The sequence below is a fragment of the Thunnus maccoyii genome, chromosome 14, assembly GCF_910596095.1.
Source record: "Thunnus maccoyii chromosome 14, fThuMac1.1, whole genome shotgun sequence".
NCBI classification, from domain to species: domain Eukaryota; kingdom Metazoa; phylum Chordata; class Actinopteri; order Scombriformes; family Scombridae; genus Thunnus; species Thunnus maccoyii.
Genome location: NC_056546.1, coordinates 5,372,336 through 5,400,275, shown reverse-complemented (window position 1 = coordinate 5,400,275; position 27,940 = coordinate 5,372,336). Strand labels below are relative to the sequence as shown.

Below are 27,940 nucleotides of genomic sequence, written 5' to 3'. Positions count from 1 at the left end.
CTGAATATCAAGAGTGATATCCTCGTCACCAAAACCAAACACATGCTCATAAAGTATTTAAGCGGCGCAGTACACGCCTTTTAAGAAGATAAGAGTTCTTACTTGCTCCCAGTGTGCTGCCTGTACGGATGTCGGCCCAGTTCTGCATGAAGTCTGGTCTGGTTTGACTGGCTGGGTCGACCGCCACGGTGGTGGACCTGAACATGGGACCGGAACCAGGAGCACTGAGGAGAGAAAGGAAGAGAGGATGAAATGAAGGGAATTAAGGAGGAGAGGATGAAAGAGAAGAGATGAAAAGAAGGACAAAAGAAGAAGGATGAGAGGAAAAGGGAGCAGAGGAGGAAACAAGGGGGAACAGAGGACAAAAGAAAATAGATTAAGAGGAAGAGAAGAAGAAACAAATGAAGAGGGGGAGGAGGGAGTGAAAGGAGAGGAATGAAGGAGGAGAGGAGAAGAGAGGAGAGGACAAAAAGGAAACATGAAAAGAGGAAGAGAGGAGAGTGGGAAGATGAGGGAACAAATGAAGAGGGGAGGAGAGGACAAAAGCATGAAAGGAATGATTGAGGAGAAAAGAGGAGAGAAGACAGTGAGAGGAGGAAATGAGGAGGAGAGTATGAAAGAAATGTAAAGAACAAAAGGAGAGGAGAGGAAAATAAGAGGCAGAGCAGTAAGGAGAAATGAGGAGATGAACAAATGAAAAGAGAGGAGAAAAGAAGAAGAGGAAACAAAGATGGGGAGGAGAGGATGAAAGGAGAGGAAGAAAGGAGCGAAGGGGAGAGGAGAGGAGACAAGGGAGCAGCGGTGAGGAGGGCGAGAGGAGCTGAAATCCAGCTGAAAATCAATTTGGTCATGCTTTCCTCTCTCTCTGCCTTTTTGCCAGGAGCCAAACTGCATTGTTGCAAATCTAAAAAATGGCAGTGACAGCCGATACCGATACACGACTTTCCATGCAGTGAGTGGGTTCAGCCGCTCGACGCGATTGGTCAGAGACACTTTATCGCCATGCTGATAATCCCCTTTAAGCACAGCAAGGAGCAATTTATTGGTTGCTGTGCCAACGCTCGCTGTAACCAGGGAGCTAGTTAGTGATCTGTCTTTTCTTTTTTTTTTTCGTTTTTTTCATCTTGAACAATAACTGTGAAACAAACATGTCAGTCAGGACATGAGGTGTTTTTTTTTTAAAAAAAAATAAAATCCTACATTTAAATTCTAACCTTCATGGATGGATATTTTAAAAAAGTCGTGAATGTTCTCATCTTGTCTCCAGGGACTATTTTCTGGCGGAGACCTACGTTTCTTTTTTTTTTTGCGTGGGCATCTTCATCAGGTTATGACTCGCAGCTCTGAGCTCAAATTGTGCATTCATGTGCTATATTTTGAGAAACCAAATTCTCTGTTTGGTAGCTCGCCAGATGAACTCTCATCATAACATGTTTTCAGCAAGAAGCAGCCAAAAATCCACATCATCTGTTTCTAGACCTCAGTGTTTGTTTATCATTTGTATTACAGGGTGTTTTTTTTTTTTTTTTTTAATTTTATTCATTTATTTATTCATTTATTTTAAAGACAAACGGCACGTGAGTTCAACACTATTTGGCAGCCCACTTGAAAGTCCCAGATGTTGACGCCTCCCACCAGCACATGAACACACAGAGCGATATGTAGATTTTTCGGCACCATTAACACACAGCTGTAAAATAACTTTCACAAACATTAACACAGCAGGGTGTTCACTGTAATGGATCACCCGTCTCAAGCATGTTAATATTTTCTGCACAGAACACACTGTAATTAGACGGAGAGAGGACATAAACAGCTAAAAAAAAAAAAAAAAAAGCGTCTGTCTGTCTGCTTTGAATAAATAGACCCTTTTCACAGCAGACATTCTTGACATGTCACAGTAGGAAAAGCTCAGGTGTAAATAAAATTAATGATGGCTAAATTCCATTTAGCTGCTTCAGTTTCAGGGGTCCTGCTGTCGTGCACGCTGGCTCGCTGTCGCACTGTCATGGCAACGGAGCCATTGTTAACAGCGTTAGTAACACCTGCGCTTCTCCTGCGATGACGGGTCGAAAAAGTGTAAACACACGAGGGTGAGAGTGACGAACTTAGTCTGGGCATTCGGAAAATCTGTGACATCAGTGAAGCTTTTAGTGAAACCTTTGAGATGTTATGAGAAGTTTGAGTAGATTAGGACACATGGCGGAAGAGATCTGAGGATCAGCACTAGATGCATTTTCATCCCATCTGTTTTTATTGTGAGGTAAGTTTAAGTAAGTTTTTACATTTAGATGAGGAAGAAAAGTTGGTGTAAAATAAAATAATGTGACAAGTGCGATGGAAAAAGACTTAGTGAATAAATTATGACATGAAACCTGTGATTTAAACGTCCGCTGAAGAGACGAAAAATAACACCTGCTTCTCCTGCGATGGTTTAATAGCCCCCAACTGGCAAATTAAGTAGCCACCAGCTGTTTATCTTCAACTCCAAATATTTGTCCAACAGCAGTTTCTGCATTTTCTGGAGATTCGTTTAAACATTTGGATGGAAACCTGTAGCTACTGGTATCACACTCAGGGGTTCCTTGTATTCAGCCGCTGATACGACACACCTCGGAGGTTGAGTTATGTCAAGACAACCCTGAAAGGGTGACGGTTTGATTTGTTATTTTGGGATGTTTGACAATTTGGGAAATTTGCTGTCCACTCTTTTTCCACATAAAATAAAACCTAAACTGCCAACATCAAGAGAATAATGGAGTGAGCAGTGAATGTAAGTCCTATATTCACCCTTTTTTAGCTCTGTTTTTGGTCTCTACCAACCTCTTGAGGGTTTTTATTCATATTTAACGCTGCCTGCTACACACAGACTTGGTTCCTTCCAGCTAGAAGCGCTACGTGTTAGCAGCGGAGCTCGTAGAGCCGCTCAGCTGCAGCTGTGGAAGTCGTGTTGAATCAGTGCAAACTGCAGGTATGTTAATTACTTAAAGCTTTACAATTTCCTTAATTAAAGCTAAAGTGACTTTAGCATCAGTGGTTTTAACTGTAAACTCACAAGTAATTAACATTAGTGTTAGCTTGTTGTCCTTTGCTATTAAATTGTTGGGGTTTTTTGGACAAAACAAATTTGCAGCACTGAAATGCGTCCTAAATAAACAGGGATGGACGTAAGAAGAGTCAAGAGCTAAATAATGTCAGTAAAAACAGCAGCTACATGTTTGTGAGCTTTCTTTACTTAAATAATTAACAGTGCCGGCTCGCTAGGCAGCTAACATTACCCCTGAGTTTAAAGCCTGTTCACTAACATTGTCTTGTTCAATATTGCATTTAAATGTAATATAGTGTTAATAAGAGTCAGTCAATTATAGCTCTATAGTTACTGATATGGAGGTGGTTTGATCAGAAACATAGTAGCCAAAGCAGGTAAATACTGGTAACAGTTTGGTTTAGTGTGAATATTAACATGTGCATTATGCCGCCTCAAAAAAAGCTGACTGCATGACGCCCCTGAGGACAGATATAATAGACAACAAATAAATATTAAATTACTGCGTAGAAGTGTGTTTTCCTCACCACTCTCCTGTCCTCCTCTCCTCATGTTGATGGAGTCTCCTCAGCGCTCTCTCCTCTCTCTTCTCCTCCCTGCGTCTCCTCTGCCTCCTGCAGGCCAGCGCTCTGTAAAACTCCCTCTGTTTCAGCTCCTTCAGGCGCTTCAGGAGGAGGACAAGCACGGTTATATTTTCATTATTAAAAGTTAGTAGAAACAGTCAGGAAGAATTAGGAGGTCAAGAGAGAAGAAAAAACTGTAATATTATGTGTTTAAATTGATCATATAGCATTTAGTTTCTGTGTATAGTATGTGTGTGGGAGTTTATCTGTTCGCTCTGCAATTCTTTATCTGCTCTGTGTGTAAGTATAAAGTTGTGTATGTATGTGTGTGTGTGTGTGTGTGTGTCCTTACTAAGCCAACCAGTGTCAGCTTTAGTAGAGTCCAGACCAGCTTAATTCACTTACTGAGCTCTGTCTGCGAGCTGTCTGCAAGCCGGAGATACTGATACTGTGTGTGTGTGTGTGTGTGTGCGTGTTTGTGTCTGAGTGTGTGTCACAAATAATAATAATAATAATAATATAGCGGTGGGTTCATATCGCAGACAGACAGATGACAACAGACAGACAGACAGCGAGGCCGGCAGAGAAACCGACAAATAGATAAACAGACCGAAATAGACAGACAGATAAAACACAGAGGCAGGAGGACAAAAAAGATACAAACACACAGAGGGACAAAGAGGCGGGCAGGAAGACAGATGCTGTATATTTTTTTGTAAGTCAAACCCGCCTCAGGAATTCTTAGAAGATACATACAGTATGACGGCCGGACAAAATGACAGGAAAACCTCACAGTAGACAACAACAAACCTCTCTGCAAAGCAACATCATAACAGTAGATTTACCTACTTTAAAGTTATAAGATGTGATTATTTGTATGTAGAACAAAAATTGTTGACAATTAGATGAATATAGAATGTATAACGTTTAATTTAGTTGCAGGTTGTTTGGCCTGATATGCAGCTTTGGTTAGAAATTAAACGATGAAATATGTTGTTTGACATCGTGACTCAAGAACGGCCTATAGGAGCGTTTTCTAATCAGCTGGACAACATCTGTCTGAGCTTTACAAAACAAATCACTGTTCAAAAATAATGATGTTTTATGATGATGACAACACTGTGGTTAAGATCTGATTAGATTTAGGCACAAAAGAAACATGTGGTTAAAGTTACTTCGTCCTTAAAGTTAGGCAACCTTCGTCGTCATGGCTACAATAATAACCACAGAGTTAAGGTTAGGAGACGATCGTGCATTTGGAAACAGGAAGCGAATAGTCTCCTGTTACAAACATAGACGCATTAAGGAGAACCGCATTCAAATATGGCGCCCAGTCAATTCTATGAAAGTTGCTTAATGGTGCATTTTTCTGGCCGAGCCGGCTAACATCCTGTTGGCTCCTTTTTCACTTGAATGGCGATAAAATAATTTAATCATGTGGCTCTTTTAGACTTTCCAAATGTTATCGGACCAAATGGATCAGAATCTGTTAATCAAACGAGTCGTTTCGCTCAGAAACATTCATTCACAGTTTGACAACAGCTGCTTTTCTGATTATTATGTGCAGGGAAAATGCTCTCTCAGTGTGCATCACGTCTCCGACCAGGAAGTTGTAATTACACAGTTTGTTCAGAAGTTTAAGAAAGTGAAACTTTGATTGATTTCTGGAGCCGGATGTCATGATGAGGATCATATAACTGAAATGAAGCAGTTTCATGAACATGCGTCATTCTGTCATTATTTCTGTATAAGATCTGCTGTATGTAACCATGAGAAAAACATACAAATGAAAAAGGAAAAGAGAAGATAAAAATATACCAGCGGGGAAGTGACATTTCAGCCAGAAGAGATGAAGATATTATATGAGAAGAGGGAAAGGAGGATGATATAAACTGGCAGATCAATTATTGAATTTATGTGTGTGTGATTTAGTTTTACTCTCTAATTTAAACATCATTATCATCATCATCACTCAATTTACATCAAATGCCACTTAACAAAGAACATCAGTGTTCATGAACGAAGTAGAGACTAAAAAACAACGAGAACTTCAATCAAACATGTAGTTTCTGGTTCTTCCTGCAAGTTCTGGAGTTTCTTAAGATGCTCGAGGAGTCAAGAAAGATGAGACCTCCAGCAACACTTGTAGTATGAAGAACAACTTTATTAGTTGACCGACGGCTTGTGGCCTTCATCAGGGTCATCATAAAACACATTACAAACACCATTTAAATAAAGTAAGTTGGGCATGAAAAAAGGTTAAAAAAATATATATATAGAAAGACAACCAATCATAAACATCCAGACACATATCAGCCAATGGGACATCTACAAAGATGGGTTGGATATGGTCATGTGACTACAGGCCAATCGTTGTCCAAGAGGGGACATGGATGGGTGACGCCATATTTGGTCCATTAACTAGAAAGGTGCAACTAGGGGGAGGTACTTGGGTTTTTTGTTCATGCAAAAATGTGCCTATTAGATATGGCATACATTTAGAAACGCTTTGCTCAAGGAGTCATTCATTAATCTACGATCATTTCTAAGAGCGTCTTCAGTTATGTTCAGTAATGTTATGCGGAAGTTGTAATTACACAGTTTGGCCACTATGTCAAATTGTCCTCAGAGCCCGACACTCTTCCTCAGGGTTTGGTGACCCCACCCGCTCCTCTGAGTCTGGAAATGTGTCGACATTTATATACAGTACGTCATCTGACCTTCGCCGCTGCTCCAGGTCGTAATTACTACAGCTGCTAGATGGCATCTGTCACTCAAACGTAACTATGTGTCATTTTTGGACGGTTGAAATTACGACCTATTGTGTGGTTTTTCCTGGAAAGACAGACTCTATAGATTATATCACACATAATTAACCAGCTAACTGATAACTGACCTCTCAGTTTGGTGATCACAACATCATATTACATGTTTTTCTGGTTCAATACCACACAAACGAGCATTCTGATCGGTATGGATTATTCTCCAATAACTACAACTTCAACAACTTCATCACCACTCAGAATAACACTCATACACAGATTCTCCTGTTTGTTGGAGTAATAAAGTTAAATTTATTACAAGGTTGACAAAGATAAAAAATTAAAAAAAAGGCTCCAGTGTATTCCCCCAAACACTGACTGACTAAACAATATTTATGTTTAGCTGAGAAGACGTATAAGCGAGGTAATCCACTCTGATCCATGTAGATATAAAAAGGATAATAACGCATGAGGCAGAAGAAATTCCATTAAATTCTAGAGACTATATTTTCAGCATAAGGAACTGCTTCAACAGCACAGATTTCCTCTTTTCTTTTTTTTTTCTGTTAAGACACTGCATATTTCAAATCTGAAATATCATCCAGTGTCTCATTTAAGAAGGTAATTCGCCTTTACTGATGCTGTTATAAGTGAAAATGTCAGCGGCTAATCCCATTAAATGAGCATTATCTGAGCTGATATAATGTACTGAAATTGCAGGTAATTGCGGTTCACTGGGGTGATGAAGTTAGTTGACATTGCTGATACCAAATGGATGACCCAGCTCAATCTTAGAACTGTCTGTAAGCTATGTAACGAAAATACACAACATCGCAAAGTTTAAATGTTATAAAAGACACAAATAAATGTTTTATACTCGGTATTCAGTATGAAAATGATGCTTAATGTGCAGTAAACAGTCTTTATGATTCATGTTACTGGGTGGAAAGTTGGTTTAAGAAAGTGAACTTTGATTGATTTCTGGAGGCAGATGTTGCGCTGAAGATCATATTAAAAGTGAAATGAAGCAGTTTCATGAACATGCGTCATTCTGTCATTATTTCTGTATAAGATCTGCTGTATGTAAGCGTGAGAAAAACATACAAATGAAAAAGGAAAAGAGAAGATATGGAAGCTAAAAATATACCAGCAGGGAAGTGACATTTCTGCCAGAAGAGATGAAGATATTATACGAGAAGAGGGAAAGGAGGATGATATAAACTGGCAGATCAATTATTGAATTTATTTGTTGATTTAGTTTAGTTTAGTTTCATTCAATTTACATCAAATGCCACTTAACAAAGAACATCAGTGTTCATGAACAAAGTAGAGACTTAAAAAATGTACAAAAACAATGAGAACTTCAATCAAACATGTAGTTTCTGGTTCTTCCTCCAAGTTCTGGAGCTTCTTACGATGATCAAGGAGTCACTCATTAATCTACGATCATTTCTAAGAGCGTTTTGCATTACGATGCTTTTGGGAAACACCTTTTAAGCCTAATAAGGTGTGTAAGATGGAATTTACCATCATCTTAGCCTTAATATACTTGGACCCGAGGTACGGGTCGATTTCTCAAGAGGAGGAGAAGAAGAGCATCTCCAGTCACAGTAATTAAACACCGTAGCAGTGTTTCACTTGTAGACTGTATATCAGGGGAGACATAGAGAGGTGTGACATCATTCATTGGTTTGGATCGAAGCTGGTCGGCGTCATGTTTTCCGTTTGGAGCCAGGACCTTTTAAATAAGGAGTTTCACGCTCTGGAAACTCGTCCTGCTACCTCGGACCAAAACGAACATTTGGGCTAACGTTTGCTGCTTTAGCTAAATTGTGCTAACAGGGCAGGTATCAAATAACATTAAAACTTACTGAAATATTGTGACAATAGTTTGACTCGGTGGTGAGCCAGCTGTCAATCACAGCTGTCAATCAACACTCACATGGCAGACATCAAAATGACCACCAGGACGCTTATTTAGAGATTGAGACCAAAATGACTTGTTGAAAAAAAAGACTGACTTAGTATTTCTAGAGAGACGTTGACGCTTCCACATCGGCTTCAGCCTCAAGTTGTCATAGTTGCCGCTTGCTTTCACTACTCCAACATGCACACAGAAAGCTGTAGATATGTGGATAGTTTATACTTAAACAGATAAGATTTGACATAAAACTGTCACTACGTGGTTAAAGTGTCAGATAGGAGGGCACAGTTCATCTCATATTGATGTAAACCTTTAATATAGCAGCACTTTCACCTCATACTCATTGTTTCCTGTCAGCAGAGCAAACTCTACCTGTCACCTCTCTACTACTTGTGGCTCTAACTGTTTAAACTATATATTCAATTAGAATAACATACAGCCTCTTTAAGCAGATAAACTGCATACGGTTGTTTTTCTCAGTCTGTCTCGTTGCATCCGTCACGCCGGCGAATCAAGCGCCGTGTGACGTCGCCTCTCAGCGAACGGCTTCCATTTCCAAAAGAAGATGGGAGCATGACTGACCGTGAACTAAAAGACGGGCAGCTTAGCGACAGTGTGTGTGTGCGTGTGTGTGTGTGTGTGTGTGTGCAGCTGCGTTTCCTTCAAGAGTTACAGTCTTAAACAATATACCCTAAATGCTCCGCATCCTCAAGTAAACCTAATAACTCTGACACACAGCTAACTGTGAAAAATATTATGCCTCTTTCATCGCTCGCAAGTGAACAAATGATAATTGCAGTAAATACATTCCTCCCAGCGCCTATAATTTTCTAAACACCCAAACAGCTGCAAGTTCTCAGTCGCCTTCCTCCACATCCCAACATGGAGAAACAAACTGGTTTTACATTAGACTGAAAACGACAAGACAAGAAGAAATATCACAGAAAAGTGACAAGTCCTTCCATTTTTTAAGTTATCACTTTGCATTATTGATAAACTGAGTGCTATTATGTAATCAGTGGCATATATACTATTGATTTTACCCTAGAATGACGCCCTAGATAACTGTCATCATTAATGGGTTGTTGTTTTTTTGCTTTATTGAAAGCATTGTAATGAAGATGCCCTAGTTGGGTTTTTTTAATCCTCATAACAATTAGCGCTCATAATTGATACAATTAGACTTCTTCAGTCAGTTATAAGATATACAAATTAATTACAGCTTTGTTGCAGCAAATAATAACAAAATATCGAGCGAGACATCGTACAAGATAGATTATTTCATGTTTTTTTTCTTTTTTCATTAAGAAAAAGCTTCTCCTTCAAATAATAATGGGAGTAGTTGATATGGATAAAAACACTGCTGCAGTCTAATACAAGAACCTTCAAAACAATTATTATGTTCAGTTGTTGATTTATTTTGTGGTTATTTTGGAGGCTGTATTGGGTGATTGAATCAATGACCTGATTGACTATAATATTGCACAAATAACTTTTAAAGTGTGTAAAAATGTGTTGCAATCAAATATGTTAAACATGTTTGTAAAAAAAAGGCAGCAAATGTCAACTTAAGGAATATTTAAGTTTAAATTAATTTCAGTCATTTCAATAAAAGTGGATCTTCGGTGGCCCTGAGATGCAAAACAACAACAACATTTTACAAAAATGTTTTGATTGGGTAGAAGTTCTTTCTTCTCAATAGTGTCAATATACAAATTTTAAACCGAGTTTACAAGGATAGAAGAAGAGACTGAAAAATACTGGGATATTTGAACAAAGAGTATTAATATGATGTTATTGTCGATATGCTTTCAACATATCACAGTGTCAAAATATCCTTTTGGACCCTAAACGCACGTTTTAAAAGTGGGATTTAAATGTGTTTTCTGAAGCGTTTTGCACTTCAGGGCCACCGTAGCGAACGTCAGGAACAATCTTGAGAACCTAAAAATGTATAGTACAATAAGGAAATCTTGAAAATTGTTTTAAATTAATGTGATACACAAATATACATTATATATGTTTGATATCCCATCACAGTCTACATACATTATAAATCACTTCTTGTGATATGATGTTTTATTACAGTTTACAGTGTGTATCAGTGTGTGAATGAACATGTGTTTATGTGCGCGTACATATGTATATGTATAATTACTTGTTTAGTTATTGTCTGAATTCTGTAGCTTCAAATAATAAAACTTTTGTGTGTGGTAAGGTGGCCGACACCATTTCGGTCAATGCTATAATCTTTTTTTTTTTCTTTTTTTGCATTTGTTCATCAAGTTGAAGCTGTTTAAACACTTTAGTGTATTATTGTCTTCAGTTTTACATAAAATCATGTATAAGTATATACGTATGTTTGCAGAATGTGTATATGTACTGTGTCTGTTAATTAATTATTATTTTACTTCTTTCATAATTTGTTTGCCTTGTTTTTATAACTTAACTACCAAAATAAATAAATCAATAAATCAATGTTCCTAATATTTAGTCTAACTTAACTCATATATGTCAATAGGATAGACAAAATAAAAGAAGTCAACAGATTATGATATATGACATTATGTATGTGAAGTTATTGATATATCATTACAGAAAATCAATGGAAAATCAATTGAGAAACCCATAAAAAACCAATATTGCCCTAATCCAGTATCCACAATGATCACCCTAACATATTATGATGGTCTGGAAGAATCTGGTTCAACCGTTTAATGAATGTATTCATAAAAAATCTGTTTTTCTGAGTGGGTGTTAACATATCAGTGATAAAAAATCAATCAGCAGAAGTGCTACAATTCATGTGTTTGTGTGATTTTGTCGACCACAGTGTGTGTTGTGTTGTGAAACAGAAACCGGAGCGGGAGAGCTCTGAGGTGGAACAAATCCATGACCTTGGTCAGGAGGGTTTAAGGTGTTGTGTGTGGCAGGATAAAGCAGACCTCTGGGTGCCTCGTTAAGGAGCTCTGACTCACCTGCTTGTGGTGGTGGTCGTAGGAGTTGATGTGGTTGTCGTACTGTTGATGTCTCACGTACTGCTTATCGCACAGCTCGCAGTAGAAACTGGAGTCTCCTTCCTCCTGCACACAAGAGAGAGAGAGAGAGACAGATTGATAGAAAGGAAGAAAGAAAAAGAAGTTAAAGTCTCATTAAGTCATCTCACTTCTTGTATTGTGTGTCTTTGTGGTGAGTCATCGCACCAGTAACACGATATATAAGTCTTCCTTTTCAGATTATAATGAGTTTTAATGGGAAAAAATACCCAGATTTGATTTGTTTTAACCCTGATCTTATGTTGATAAGTCTTTCTGCTGCATAAAGGAACTGATCAGCATAGTATCCAGCAGTCCTCAGGTAATAGAAAGTGAAGAGTTATTGTGAGAAACTATTGATTAGGTTCCAGAACTCACCTAATTAAGTTGAAAAAGAAAGAAAACAACGAGGGAAGTTGCTTCGCCAGTTGTATTTCTTTCGCAAATGTTCTCATATTTGTTTCAAATAAAACCAAGAACAGTGAGCTCTGAGGATTCTGAGTGCCAACGGTTTGATTGACAGCTGTCTCAGTCAATTATATTCAGTCGAAGCTTCGTTCTCTTTGACTAAATCTGTATTTCTTGCCAAAACGTCTCTTTAGAAACAAACAGATTTTTTATCTCTGTATAAGTCTCTGTCATTTTTTTAAAGTGGAAGCAAGTAATTAAGTACATTTACTCAACTACTACTGTACTAAAGTACAACTTTCAGGTACTTGAACATTTCCAATTTATGTTTTTTTAAGTATTACATATCAGAAGGAAATATTGCACTTTTTACTTCAATACATTTATTTAACAGCTAGGTTTAACTTTACATTTTACACACAAATACATGATTAACCTGATGCATTACTATAGATTAAAGATTAGATATATGGAGGTTGGAGTTATGTAAAGCTACAGTATGTATGCTGGGTTTCACGTTTAGGCACCATCTACTAGTAAAAGGTTTTTTTGGGGACATCTGAGATGAAAGCTGACAGTCGTGAAAGAAACGGTGTCCTAGATTTCACTGTGAGACGTCCACCGACGACCGATGTGGAGCTTCGGCGACCAAAAGAAAGCCTGAGGCAAAATCCTGACAATGTGACTGCTGCTACAACCCACGACGACAGAGAAACCAATCAGAATATGACAAGTAACAACACCGAGTCAACTGGGCGGCGTGACATTTGCGTAAATGCGGTTATGGAATAAAGTTCAGAGGGGAAAAAAAAACACATTTGATCTCCTTAATAAGTCCGTGGCGCACAAATAAAAGATGACATCAGAGCTGCAGGTGGATGACGCACTTCTGCTTTACGTCGTAGCGCTACAATTCATCACACAGTCTGACAGCCTCACACTGATAATCTGACACAGATTGAGACCAAGACTCGTCTCACACAATGTGACATAAACAATAAACTTACACAATCATTGTCACACAGTTTAAATGCACTTTTAGAAGGATTCAGTTGTAAATTGTCCTGCAATAAAACTGAACAGAAGAGCCGCAGAAATCCTCCTAAATAATAGTTTTTTTATCCTGAAGTTCAAGATAAAAGATTGTTATCTCGTGCACAATTTTACACTTTGAAACTGACTATTTTGCATAATTATTACTTTTATTTTTGATATTTTAAGTACATTTTTCTGATGATACTTATAACGTATAGAGCTGCAACGATTATTAATCGATCACTCGGCCGACAGAAAATTAATCAGAAGCTATTTTGATAATGTAATAATCGTTTTAGTCATTTTTTTAAGCAAAAATGCCAAATATTTGCAGGTTTCAGTTTCTCAGATGTGATGATTTAATGCTTTTTTTGTCAAACGTGATGATTTTTTAGAGGTTTTGGACTGTTGATCAAACAAAACAAGACATATGAAGACATCACCTTTGACTATGGGAAATTATAACATGTATTCTTCACTATTTCTAACAAAAGAATGACTCGATAATGGAAAACAATCATTAGTTGCAGCTTTGCTTATGTATAAATGCATGTTTACACTGCTGTATTTCTATTTTTACTTCAGTAAAGCAGCTGAACACTTCTCTCATCACTGATATTACTTTTCCACATGACAGCAGTGTTAATTTTTTGCTACATATCACCCATGAGAGAAAACTGGGAATATACCGCACCGTACCTTTCATGTTACGTTTGCATATTTATAAACTATGACTCTGTTCGTCATAAAAAAAAACAAAATGTGTGTGGCCAGAGCCGGCGCAGGTCGTAAAATGTGTTTATGTGTTTATGGGGAACATATATTCATCATACTGGAGCTTTTCATTCGTTACCTGTCATATGGAGTGTGTGTGTGTGTGTGTGTGTGTGTGTGTGTGTGTGTGTGTGTGTGTGTGTATATTTGTGTGTGTGTGCATGCTCATAGAGTTTGTCATGTGGAGTGATGCTGTCTCTATTGCTTCCGATGGCTAATGGGCCCTTCAATCACAGCTATTGATCAGCAATCTGAGTGTCTGAGTGAGCGCACACACACACACACACACACATACACACACACACACACACATATATCTGCAAAACCCACATACATCCATAGCTTTTAATACAGCAGTGGGTCTTAAGCTCACACAGACATTCACAGATTTTCACAGAACTTTTAGGCCTCTACACACACACACACACACACACACACAGATAGAGAGAGAGACAGACACACACACACACACACACCATCTCCATTAATGGAAGATTGATTTATCTTTAAAAGTAGGGAACATTCAATCTGTGACACGACCTTCAGTGGAGGTCTGGATGCTGTGTGAGTGTCTCTGCGTGTGTGTCACAGTTTGTATAAGTTGGAAATTTCCAACTTTTTTGTCTCTAAAAAAAAAAAAAACGCAGTGGAAAAGCTTCCTGGGGAGGGTGGATGGGAGAGGACCAGAAAGACAAGAAAAGACAAACAGCCAGCGAGCCAGACTGAAAATGTGACAGAGGACAGATGGAGACAAACAGAAAGACAGTGACAAAAGCAGAAGGGGAAACACAGACAACCTTGTTTAATCCCCCCCCCCCCCCCCCCCCGCCCCCCCCCGAACAGCCGCCATCCTCCGCCATTACCACCAGGGATCTCCTCCTCCTTCAGTCAGCATTAGCTCATCAGACAAGTGATCGCTGCAGCTACCGTAATTCCATTAAGTAACGAATTTATGCTACATTATTCTATTACAGAACGAAACATTACATTTGCATTATTTAATCAAAGACGGCATTGGTTTGCATTATGTCATTAAAGATGTCGTTGGGTTGCATTAGCCCGCTGAAGATGGGTTTGGATGTCCATTAAACATGGCTTGCTGGATAGCTTGGAAATTGCTCCTCAGTAAAGTCAAATTAAAACACATTACAGTTTAGAAGCTTTTGGTACACTGTGTCGCAACCAAATAAAGGATGTATTGTCTTGTTGCCATGTGAACATCTCATAGCTTTATAGCTTTTTGTTTTGTTTTTTTGTTGTTTTTTTTTTTGTACTGCAGCTGAGGGAGAGTTTTGTTGAAGAGTTAAGGAAATAGCCCAACCCATAGTGGGAATGAATTTTTCAAAACCCACAGGATAAACTCTCAGATGAATAGTGGTCAGGCAAAAAAAAAAACAAAAAAAAAAAACAGACTATATCTTGCAAGCTCAGTTTTTTAAAACTAGATTTTAGCCTGAAAAATATGCTGAGAGGCAACTGAAGCAGATCAACCTGCTCAAACACATTAACAAACTATTCATGAGAGTTTTGATTTTTTTTCTTTCTTCAAACTCCTGAACCTTGACGTTAGATTATATTATGGATGATTCTGGCAAAAAAAAAACAACATGTATTTTGTATGTAATCAACAATAACAGATTTATTTAGTATAAACGCAATCATTCACCGGATGCATCTTCTGAAATTTGAGTATTTCCTGCTTTTCTCCTTTTTTTTTATTGTCATCAAATGGAAATCTTCAGGCTTTGGATTGTTGGTTGGACAGAGTGAGTAATCTGGAGATGGCTCAGAGAAACTGTGATGAGCATTTTTCACAATTTTGTGACATTTGTGCTGCTGGAGCTGCAACGATTTTTTACACAAACATAAAATACATCAATAGTACTCACACAAAGATATAACATAACTTACATCACAAACACAAATAACAGACATACCACATATACACATATATACACATATATATACACACATACATGTCAAGTACTAGGGGCAACATTTAGTTCATGAATCAATTAGCTGATCAATAGAAAATTGATTGCCAACTATTTTGACAGTCGAATAAACGTTTTAGTATTTTTCTTTGAGCAAAAATGCTGAATGTTTCCAGCTTCTCAAATGTGATATTACATGATAATAAACTGAATATCTTTGGGGTTTTTAGACAGTTGGACGGACAAAACAAAGACATTTGAAGACAATTAACCAATTAATGGAGAACATATAGATCAATAGCAGCTCTGTTATACATTAAAACATAGAAGAAATGTCTCTATTCTCCAGAACAAAGTTATCAATATCATGAGTTGATGCTCTGAAGAAGCTTTATGCCAAAACATGTCAGCAGATTTATCAGCCTGTTGACTGTGAATAAACACATGAGGCCATTCATTTACTGTTCTCTTATTACGGAGCGCCGTTTCCTCTTATGAAATAATTGATGAGAACTTTGACGATGTCATTAGATCAGCTTTCATATATTTTTAGCTTGAAAATCAGAAAGATGTCTCAGTAAGAAGAGAACGATTCATCTCATCTTCTCTCATCTGATCAAAACAAACCCTTTTATAGCCTCACTAGACTAGAAGAAGGTGAGCTGTCTATTGAAACGCTTCAATCTGGTTTAATTGTAACAAAACTCGCACGTTTCTCAGAGCTTTCATGAAATCATTTTTTTGGCTGTTTTGGTAGAAGAAATCCATAACAAATTTTCACAGAGACACATCCCTGACATACCATCGGCTTATAAAATGCTAATGTGTTAGGAAACAGTTACACATCCAGCTGACACACAGCAACATGAGAACCCCAAATTATGTTTCTGATTAATTTAATTATTCACTCTCCTTTGAGTTCTGGTTTGATCTCATCTAAAAAAAACCCAAAAAAAACAACAAAACCAAACAAACATCTGACTCTTTAGAAGCTCGATGTTCCACTTTCCTCACCAGTGGCTTGTTTATGTCGTGTCTGTCGTTTGATGCTAGACAGTTAGCGTGAGCGCTCTGGCTTGTCTGATTTTTTGTTTACTGGAAACGGCTGCTGCAGTCTTTGTTCAAGCGGGAAACCAAAACAGCGAACCAAAAGAGGCTAAAACCTGCTCGGAGCTGCAGAGTCGGGTGCTGACTGTTAACACCCAATTAGATGCATTTTGACTTTTTTACTTGAGGAAGAAGACAAAAAAAAAAAAAAAGGGAGGGAGGAAAAAAAAAAAGCATCAAATAACTACATCTTAGGATGCCTCGCTCGAGTCAATATCTCGAAATGTATTACTTTTGCTGAAACAAAGCTGTCGGCTGTAACTAATTTGATTTTCGATGTCTTCTAACTGGCTTGATAAGTCTGAAGTGTGAAGACGTGTGAAGTGAATCTCTCTCTCTCTCTCTCTCTCTTTCTCTCTGCAGCTTTTCTTTCCAGCCTCGCTTGCTCGCAGAGCAGCTCCTGTAAATGACTCTCTTACTGACAGATCTCTTCTCCTCTGCCTCCCTCAGGGTTATGTTCTTTCTCCAAGCTTGTAGTTTCTTAACACTAATGACTAACCACAGCCAGTATGTAGATAGACATTTTTATCAAGTTTTTTTGGGGGGGGTCAAGTTAGGTCATTTTTAAAAATATTTTTGCAGTAGAAACAGCCTTTATGTTGATCGTTTGGAGCCCCTGCGATGAGGCGGATTCATCAGTTGCTTTAAAAACTAAGGACAAGGTCTCAACCCGCTTTGAGAACCTACTGTGATAAAAGGCGAGAAAATTGAATCGGTGGGCAAAATATCTGAGGAAAAAAAAACACAACAAATCTGTAGGAAGATGCAACAGCAGTTTGTGTCTTCTGCAGGAAATGATCAAATTAAACGTCGTTTCACTGGAGTTTCATTAAATACTTTTTGAAACCTTTTGAATCGTAGCTTGGCTCCGCAGCCTTTAGCAATAAGAACAGATTAGTGAGCTCGGTGAAAAGTAGCCAGGAAGGTTACAAGCGTGCAGCGTGGGGAAAAAAACAACTGACTCAACCCTGAGAAACATATGGTGAGGAAAGCTGATGCCGCTCCTGCTTTGTCCCGGTCAGCCCCACCGAGGGCGGTGTGCGAGCCCTCTGGGTAACATCTCAGAGTGCCAAAAAATTCAAGAGTAAAAGAATAAGGGATTACTTTATCCCCACTGCACTTTAACTGCTTAATTTGCAGACAAGATGATGATGCTTTCAATCTGTGCAAGGGCGTCATATTTTTCATTGATAATCAACATTTTATAGGACTATATGGAGCTATTGTTTTTTTTTTTTGGTCTGTGTATGTCATGCCGCAGTGTGTTTTATTGTGCGGTTTATTCAGTTTTATTATTGTATGTTTTTCATCATAAATCCTGTTGAGAAACAAACAAAAAAAAAAAAAAAACCCTTCTGGGACAATAAAGGTTTAAATTAAAAGGGAAACGAAGTGAAATGAAATGAGAGAGAGAGAGAGAGAGAGAGAGAGAGAGTGTGTGTGTTTGGTGGCCAACACCCTCCATACAATCAGAATGAGTGCATTCATCTAATTGAAAGGAAAAGAAAACAAGTAGTTGACCAAATGCAGCACTCAGCCTACATATAAGGAATATATTATATTATATTATATTATATTATATTATATTATGTTATATTATATTATATTATATTATATTATATTATATTATATTATATTATATTATATTATATTATATTATATTATATTATATTAGTGGGCTGTTCTGGTCTTCTAGAGGCAAACAGGAGTTTATTAATTCGTTGTGAAGACATCCAGGCTTCCATATTAGCAGCAAACAAAGCAACAAACCAACTGTGATGTTGAGAAACTCTCACAGACTCGACGGTGTAACAAACAGTACAGTAGCTTTCTGTGCTTACAGTAGATGTAAAAATCACTCCCTTCATTTTCTGTGTGGGGGTTGAATTGATGAGCACTTTGCAGGGTCTGTTAATTGGGCGAATAAGTTGCTTCTTGTTCGTTTATTAGAAATTGGATGTGGGTCAAGATCATAGGGGGGCCCCCTTTTCTGCTTACAGTTGAACAGTTGTTGTGTTTTTTTAAAAGGGAGGCAAGAAGATTTACAAAGGAAGAAAGTAACGGAGCAACTGCATCACTAATGTACAGGAAAATGTTTGGTAATTAATTCATTTTAGAATATATTTTAGAAAGGAAAGCCTTGTTTGAAAGGGATGCACTTCCAGTTTTTTTATGGCATCTTGATCTTGTTCCTATAGACTAACGCTGCAACTAACCATTACTTTCATTATCAATTAATCTGCCGATTATTTTCCATACTAATCGATTAATTGCGCTTTGTTTTGGTAATGTTAGGAAACAATGAGGAATGCCTGTTATAATTTCCCAGTCAAAGGTCAAAGGTGACGTCTTCATATGTTCAAAACCCAAATAAAACCAGATTACTGTCATGTTTGACGACAAAAAGCACTAAATCATCACATCTGAGAAGCTGAAAGCGGCAAATATTTGGCATTTTTGCTTAAAAAAATACTAAAATAGTTGAACTATTCAATTAATTGGCTAATTGTTGCAGCTCTACTATAGACTCCACAGTATAAACCTGGTATTTGAGTGTCTGTATCCACGGTTACCTTGATGACCAAACATATAAAAAGGATTCCAGATTTATTATTTCAAGTATGTGATTCATTAGAGATGTATTCAAACTATTTTCCCATTAATTATAGCTGAAAATAAGCTACAATTCTTGTGATAGTTAAAAAAAAAAAGGTCATTAGGTCATTACTAACAAGACAAACTAAATCACTGTGTGAACAAGCACAGCAAAAGAAAACCAAACAACTTTATTTCTGCATTTATTCAGCAGTTTAGCATGAAATTCTCACGTTCTCTGTATCACTATAGTTTAGCTGAGTTTACCTCCACTATCCTCTGATGTATTTTTTTTTTTCACGTCAGCTGATGGTGAAAGAAACTACAAGGGGGCGAGTTTGGCCGCTTTTCATGTGTTTGTCTCTCGGGAGCGTATTGCTGCTCACTCAGCTGTTGGAGTTGCTGCATTTTCGGTTAGCCAAAACAACTTCCCAGTTTGTACACGCAGGGGACCTTATGGATTACTTCACATTTTTTTTGAGCGTGTTGTCAGAGTCGAATCACACTGGTAGAGCTCGAGTTCTGCACTGAGGGACTGCAGCAAAAAGAGCGGCAGAGGCTGCACTAGCTGGGACTATAAAGGCCGAGCTGACTGCATGCGTCTGTGCTGCAGTGAAGCTTTCTCTGGACTCTGGACTGTTTTTGTTGTTGGATTCTGATGCTGACAGCAGCTCTAAAGGAGTGTCTGTGACAGCAGGGGGGGGGGGGGGTTGAAATGTTCCTAAAAGGTGAACTGAAAGAAAATGCAATATAGATAGAAGTAAGAGAGCTTTTATTGGCATTAAATAACTGTTTCTGTGAGCTGACCGAGCATTAACTTGATGATTTGCAGGCGTCAAGGTTAAAAAGTCAAATTTGATTGCAAAGGTTGAATAAATCCACAGTATTTCAACAACCATTTATCACTGTAAAGCAGGTTCTAACTACACATTGAAATATAATCTAAATTATGTGACCTGAATGTTTAAACATTGTTAGTTTAATCCAGTCTTCACCAAAACACAGAGACGTCTTTTGACTTGCAAATCACAGTACGCCACATATACTACAGTACATGTGTCCTATTGTACTTGCTAATAGTAGCCACATAGCAGAGCTAATATGGGACAATTCACTGTTTCACCTGCTTTTTCCCATCCACACTAAAGGTAGCCATTATTTGGTTGTTTTATAATATATATTATCATGTAAAACAGTGATTTTTATAATTATTATTTGTATATTTGACAGGTAGCAGAAACCTTGTCTGACTGCTGAAAGTATTTCTGCCAAACAGCCAAGTTTGCCTTTAATACCTTGTTCTCATCATATTCTACAGACTTTAAGGAAAAGCAGCCGAGTGAGAAAAACTACTTACATCAGCTTTCTAGTTGGAATAACAGCACAAGTAGGAGATAAGGAGAATTTCGGATTTGATAGAAACTTGTATGTCTCACTTGGCACAAGAGGAAGAACTACAGTAGTGTCACCATCACTGGCAATGTAAATAAAATTCAATATATATTCAATAGCTATATATGTGTGTGTGTGTGTGTGTGTGTGTGTGTGTGTGTGTGTGTGTGTGTGTGTGTGTGTGTGTACATTGCAAAGAAGAAGCAGGAGGTCTTTGATGGTTATGCAGCGCTGACTTTTCCTTAACCTGACATTTTGGCAACAGCATCCTTTAGAGCTTAAAAGACAAAACTAAATCACATCATATGTATTTGAAGCTGGAAGTTCAACCTAAAGTAACCTGTTCAGTATATATGTGGGGTTGAAGGATACAAGATCCTGTGTTTGCCATATAATGTATAAAATTCTGTAAGATTTTATGCATTTATGCACTTTTTAAACTGACTTATCTGCACATCTTGGTAACTTCATATATATATATATATATATGATGTGATGTGAGCTGACTAACTTACACAGTTTGTTTATATCTGGTTTACCTTGTTAATGGCCCACTAAAAAATATGTAACTGGGCAAAATAGCTACTTCAGTCTAGTCTACAAAAACACAAAGCCTGAGCACAGAGTCCACTCGCTGGAGGTTTACAGGCACATCATGTGGACGACATTGACAGATGATGTTTTCTCAGATTTCTAGACATTTAGGCGTCTAAGTCAATAGTGAAACCTCAAGCTCAAGCTCAAGCTACAGTACAAGCAATCAAGCGATGGGAACCGCCATCTTGGAATGATATATGAAGGCTCCCATCATGTTCTTCCCATCCTGTCAACATGGCGTGAGTGCAGTATATGGATCTGACATGCACAACGTAAGAGTACATGTTGGCCCAGTGGGACGAGATCTCTGAAGAGTAGAGAAGCAGTTTCAGCCGGTATAAAAAAAAAAACTATACAGGTTCCAGCACAAAGAAGACATCCATATTTAAGCATGATGACAATGACTAAAAGATGTAAAAACCTGCACAGCTGGTGTCAAGAAAATGAAACCATTCGTGTAATTTTCATGACAACAGAAAATCGCACTCCGACGACCGGCTTATTCATGTTTTTGATCTATTACGTAATTTGTCCCACAATGAGCCGATGTCCATCATCACAGATGTCAGAAATAACACCGGTTAAAAGATGTATGAAAAAGAAGTCAAGAGTCAGAGAGCAGAGCAAGCGCGTTTTCTTGATTTTAATCCACATGACTGTGAGACACCACGCTGGATGCCAAGTCTCAAACACTGGGGAAGATGTTGCGTGTAGATGTGTGCTGGAGCCTAAAGACCTGAGAGATCAAACATATGGCGGTGCGTCTGGCTTTATATCTGTAATGCAGGATGTTTTGCATATTTTACAAGTTGTGTTGTGTAAAGAGGGTGAGGATGAGTAACAGCGTTTTATATAATCCAGATGATGTATTTTGAGTTTAATTCGTCGCCAAAGGGCTCGAACGTCGCAACATTAAGGACGAACAGCCAAATATGCTAAAGCTGCTTTTGCAAATCAATTATTTCCCCTTGATGAGTCAAACTTTGCAGCCTTTTCATTCTGTTTTCCTGCAAAGTTTTGGATGTTTGTGGGTCTGGTTTAATCCGGTGTTTCGTCCCTTCAGTGTCTGGTTAATTGGCGCACGTTAACCTTATTATCCTGATGGGACATTACCTAATTTAGAACTTTGATTGACCTCTGTCAGGAACCAGGTAATTGCTACAGCATCAACAGGTCTCTGGTGTAACTGTGTCCTGTAATGAACAACAATTTCCCCCTAAGCAATATCCTGGTTATCTGCAGGTGGAAAGACTTCCAGACATCACGGTTAAAAATAGTCTCAGTTTGTTGGAAAAGCGACATTTTTTTTTAAGGTGTCGTGGCTACATATAACCGTTGTTTCAATTCATATATTTTAAGGTGGATTATGTCATAATAAGATATTGAAATATGGTCATTTAAATGCTGTTGAAACAACCATCTGCAGCTTGATATATTGTGATATTTGTTAGAGTCGATCAAGTAAATAATTCTGCGTATAGACCCAGTTTCACTGGGTAATCCATCAACGGCCGTGAGATCAGCTTTACTTATTTATTGGTGATTATTTAAATTACACTTTTACAAATTGGAGGTTGAAGAGCACATTTTCGGTTTGATGAATAATTCTGACAAATGGCTTAAAGTTACTTAAAGTTAATCAGCCCTGTTAACTGTATTTTTCAAGAGTCCCAGTAGTGCAGAGTTGTACAAACCAGCATCTTCTGTGTTATTGGATTGTCTGGATTTGTTTGTGAGCTGACTGGATCCTTTTTTTTTTTTTTAACTCAACCGCCATCTAATTATCCTTTTAAGAGCTTATTATTGTTATATTTCTCCAAAACTCCGGCCCAATGAGGCTCATTACCTGCAGCGGCTAACTGATTGTGAGCAGGTCTCGATGACTCAGGAATCGTCTAGACTAACTTCTCTCAGACTTGCTGTTAGCGCTAAAATGTTTTCTTAAATAGTCTTAATCGCTTAGAACTGGTGCTTACGATGTGTTGTCCGACCACAAATCAGTTGTACCAAACAGCTTCACTCAAAGGTGAAGTGGAAAGCCGAGCGTCACAGAGGGAAGGGGGACGACATCGTTTAAATATGGAGGTGATGGCGGTCATGGTGCTGCACTCGTTTGTTCACATGAAAAGTGTCATAAATAGTTGCGTCAAGAGTGCAAAAGGAGAGCTAGAGAGAGAAGTTAAAGCCCCTGACTCCTTTTTCACCCTTGCAGAACTGGCCAGTCACTGTGTGAAGTGTAAATGTCGGCTTGTCTGTTTGGGAAAGTTATAGACAGAAAATGTCGGAAAGGTGCAGGGGGGGTTGGGAGGGGGTTTAATGGGCATGTCTGAAGGAGAATACAGTCACCTTTAGTCCAAAAACTCAGCAGTCCTAAAGTTAGGACTGATACGCCCCTCATTTTTATGAGTTTCTTCCTACTCTGCCTTTTAGGAGCTACTTTCAGCCTCAGGATGTTTTGTGAATATGGATCCAACAAACCAGGATCTTCTTGGAGTTGAGGTGATAGCGTCTTCATCACTAATGCTGGTTGCTGTGTCAGATAGTAAGTGAATGAGTGTTTTTATACGACCTTCTGGGTTTTTAGTAAGTGTTTATCTTGTCATTAACTCTGTGACTTGAATGTAACACTAATACATGAGAGGCACAAACCGAGGTTACTTTTACAACAGCTTGTACGTCAGCAGCTTCTCACTTGACTTTTGCTAATCTGCCAGGCACTTACAGTCCAGACAGTAAGTAAGGACTATATCTCCCACACAGATCTCTTTCTTCATTAGTGTAAACCTACTCAAATTAAAGTTGAGACTTGGCATTTTATTGTAATATCCATTATTTTATTTCAAAACCGAATGTGCTGACTCAGAGACCGGAACAACTAAAGATGGTAACAGTCCAGTAACTGTCTGGACTGTATATTTCACTTCTTGCACCTGCAAGTCTTGTGTCTCTTGTATCAGATGGAACGTAAAACTTGAGTGCCAAAGCATTTATTCTCAAAGGCTTCTTCTTGATCTACTGTTGCTTGGATTGTACCTCGTTTGTAAGTTGCTAAAAGAGTCTGCCAAGTGAATAAATGTAAAAATGTACTTTACCAGTGTAAAAGTCATGCTTTGACTCAGCACACTGTTGAGCCAGCCCGCCCTCACAAGAAAAACAACAGTATAGGACTAAAATTCAAGCTGGCAAAAACAACCTATAGTTACGTTTACGCCATCTAGCCGCCATAGTAATTATGATGACGTCGTTATGAGGTTGACTTGATGATTTTGCCTCATTAAGAGGAGGCCGGATGGGCGAAAAGTGGACCTTGCTGCAGGAGACAGCTGTTCACTTCCTGTTTCCAACTGCAAGTCTGGACATTTTTTTTAAGAAACCATAATGTTGTGGTGTTTACTGTTGCCATGACGACGAAGGTTCCATGTTTCAAGTGATCTAACCCACCTAACCAAGTGGTTTTTTGTGCCTAAACCTAACCAGACCTAACCAGACCTCAACCACAGCCTTATCAGTTTGTAACAGTTTTGTTATTGTGGTCTTATGGGTCGTTCTGGAGTTCATTACTGCAGCTGCTAAATGGTGTAACTATAGTTTGTTAGTTGCCGGCTGTTTTTTTTTTTTACTCATCCTGTCGTTTAATTATGAGGATGTGCTGAAGCAGTTCAGAGATGCTCTAAATCTTATTTATTTACCATCAGATAGCAAATGAGCAACAGCAGTGTTCAGTTTTTTTTCAGCCTTATGTTTTAATTTGGTGAATTTGCTTGTGAGATTTCTTGCAGAGATTTCTTGCAGAAACATCCTTTTCTCTTTGGTTGGTCAGCTGTGCAGCAGCCAGTGAATTTACAAATTTCTCGCAGCCAATTTGATCTCATGCCTGCCAAAAATTATTTTTTTGGATCACAAAAGTCGGATCGAACACAGGTGGGCTACCTTCCAGAGCGGCTAGTAGACCTGACAGACTTCAAAGCCAAAGTCAAAATGAGCACACACACACACATATACACACACACACACACACACACATACACACACACTGATGCATGTGCACAGCCTACCACCCACACACACACACACACACACACACACTCACACACACTCACACACACAGAAACTCTCTCTGTGTCTTGATAGCGAATATTTCATGGCTCATTTGTCTGAGTGAACAACAGAAACCAGAGATACAGAGAGATAAAAACTAATGATAGAGACAGGAAGAGGGAGGATGAATAATAGAAAGAAAAGATGAGAGGGAGTGCGAATAATAAAAAAGAGAAGATGAGACAGTGGAGGGAGAATGGGTGTTGAAGTAATGATGCAGGAATAACATACTCCTTATTGTCTCTGCGTCTTCCTCTTTGTCTCCTATCTTTGTCTTGTCTTTCTGCCTCTTCTTTTTCGCCTCCTCTCCACATCTCTCCGTCTCTCTCTTGTCTATCTATCTCTCATCTTTCAAGTCATTTCATCATCAGCCACGCTGCGGAGACAAGACCGAGTCAAAAAATCACTCCGAGACTCTGAAACCGAAACCGCAAAGGACCTCTTTGTGGCTCACATCTGATCTTCTCAACTATCTTAAAAACCCAGAGTCTGATTCTTAACTGCAGGACTTTTACTATTAACATGCGACTCATATCCAGGTAGACTGGAATTACCACCACGTTCCTGTAATCTGTTACACCTGCCATTTAATAATGAATGTTAATATATCACTGCAAAATGCCCATAGGTGCCCCCCCCCACCCCCAAACCCCCCTCCCGCCAGGCACCTTTCTCTCACAGCTGATTTAAAATGGCTGCGATTCAAACGTCGACTCGCCATCTCCAGGGAGGTCCTTAGGCTGCACGTTACGTTTCATTAACTTTAAAACAAGTCTTAATTAACACCCCACAGGTATCAGCTGCTTCTCTTTATCAGAAAGCTTCTATTTAAATAGTGTGTGTGTGTGTGTGTGTGTGTGTGTGTGTGTGTGTGTGTGTTTTACACCAGTCTGAATTATTTGATCGCAACCAAAAAAAAAAAAAAAGCAAAAGAATAAGAAAATGTGGCGGAACGAGCGAGGTTCATTTGAAAAGGAAATGAGGAACAAGTTGCTTTGATAGGAATGTGACATCCCTGAATCATGGCTCCTTTCTTCTCTGTCTGACCATCCCCTTTCCTCCTCCTCCTTCCTCCTCCTCCTCCTCCTCCTCCTCAGCTCGCTCATTATGTGCTGTTTTAATTAGCCCGTCTGATATGGCAACCGGACTTCAGAGAGACAGCAAGAGAGAGGAAGAAGATAGAGAGATAGAGAGACAGCGAAAGGAAGGAGGGGAAGAAAAAATAGAGAGATAAAGGAAGAAGTGAAGAGGGGTTTTTGAAGTCTACAGTGTACTTTGTGGGTTAATTACACAAGCTTTCCCTCCTACTTCTCTCTTTCACTTTTTTTTTTTCTTTTGTGAAAGAAAGGAGATGTGATGTGAAGACAGAGGGGAGTTGGACTGGAAATTTTTTTTTTGCAATGAAATAAATAACCTAAGCAGATGAATAATGATGTTATATGGCATACTGTCTGTTGTAATAGTCTGAAATAACCATCATTTACATGAAAATTTCATTAAATTTGTACTTATGTTGCTTACTTTATCATTTTTCGACTTATGTTAATTACTTTATTCAAGTTAGTAAAGTGACCGAGAAGCTTAATATTCTGTAGATTCAAGTTTAATTTAGTATCCGGCGTCGTTTCAGCAGTTTCGCCAAACTAACGAGAATATAAATGTACTTTTTGTGTCAGAAATTAGAGCTGAAACAATCAGAAGGTTAATCAGTCAATTGAAAGTTAAGGTTTTGGTGATTTTAAGTCATTTTGCAAGCAAAATACCAAACATTCTCTGAATTTTGGTCATTTTCTATGTTAGTAAAGTGACTATTTTGGTGGTTTTTGACTGTTAATCAGGTAAAATAAAAGTAAAAGTCAACTTTCACTCTGAGAAACGTGTTTTATTGGCCAAGTGATTAATCAAGAGAATAATCTGCAGATTAGTTGATAATAAAACTGATCGTTAGCTGCAGCCTTAATAAAAACAGTCAGTTTTTTTAATCATGTAAATTTGCTGCTGTTGATTTTGTTCAGTGAATATTTGCATCAACCCTCAGAGACCGTATTGGTTAAACTCCATTGTGTATGTGTTGTCGTGTCTCAGCGTGCTGATAACAGCCAGACTTCTAAATTGTGTTCAATGCCAGCTGCTTTTTAATGGTGATTTCTGTTCTCAGTGTGAACTCTTTTTATATATAGAAGGCACGATCATCCATCCATGTCATGAAGCTCAAATAATGAAAACAAAAGCAACACTTGGTCATTTTGATGCTCGGTTACTCGCGTCTGGATAATATGTTTATATTTCAACTCTTTTTTTTTCGCTGATGCACGTGTCAAGAATCGAACATTATAAAAATTCACTGCCAATTGTGTTTTTAACAACGATGGTGAATATGAGGAGTCTGCTGTTTGCTTGACCATTTATTTTATGATTTCCCAGCTTTCTACCCTCTAGCTGTGCTTCTTTTCCCCGTAGTCGTCCCCAGAGCGCCTAAAAGGAATTGATCCCTTCTCACTTGTGAACAGTACATCACTGGTTCCCAACATTTTTTGGCTTGTGACTCTTATTTTACTTTGCCGGCAAAGTCTGGCTCGTTTTCAGTTGATCGATAAGCATCGCTCCTGTCGGATAAACTAATAAAATAATAAACCAAACTTAAAGTGAAGCTTATTGTCTCATATGTAA

At 38.3% G+C, this 27,940-nt stretch overlaps 1 protein-coding gene across 1 annotated transcript in view; it reads right to left on the bottom strand.

The window, feature by feature from the left end:
- LOC121912124 overlaps nt 1-27,940 on the bottom strand; it is a 76,641-nt gene that overhangs the window by 17,230 nt on the left and 31,471 nt on the right. The window contains exons 2-4 of the mRNA XM_042434208.1: nt 11,274-11,378; nt 3,574-3,710; nt 103-224 (exon numbers count right to left, since the gene is read on the bottom strand). Of these exons, the coding sequence (XP_042290142.1) occupies nt 103-224; nt 3,574-3,710; nt 11,274-11,378 (364 nt within the window). The remainder of the gene's footprint in view (nt 1-102; nt 225-3,573; nt 3,711-11,273; nt 11,379-27,940) is intronic.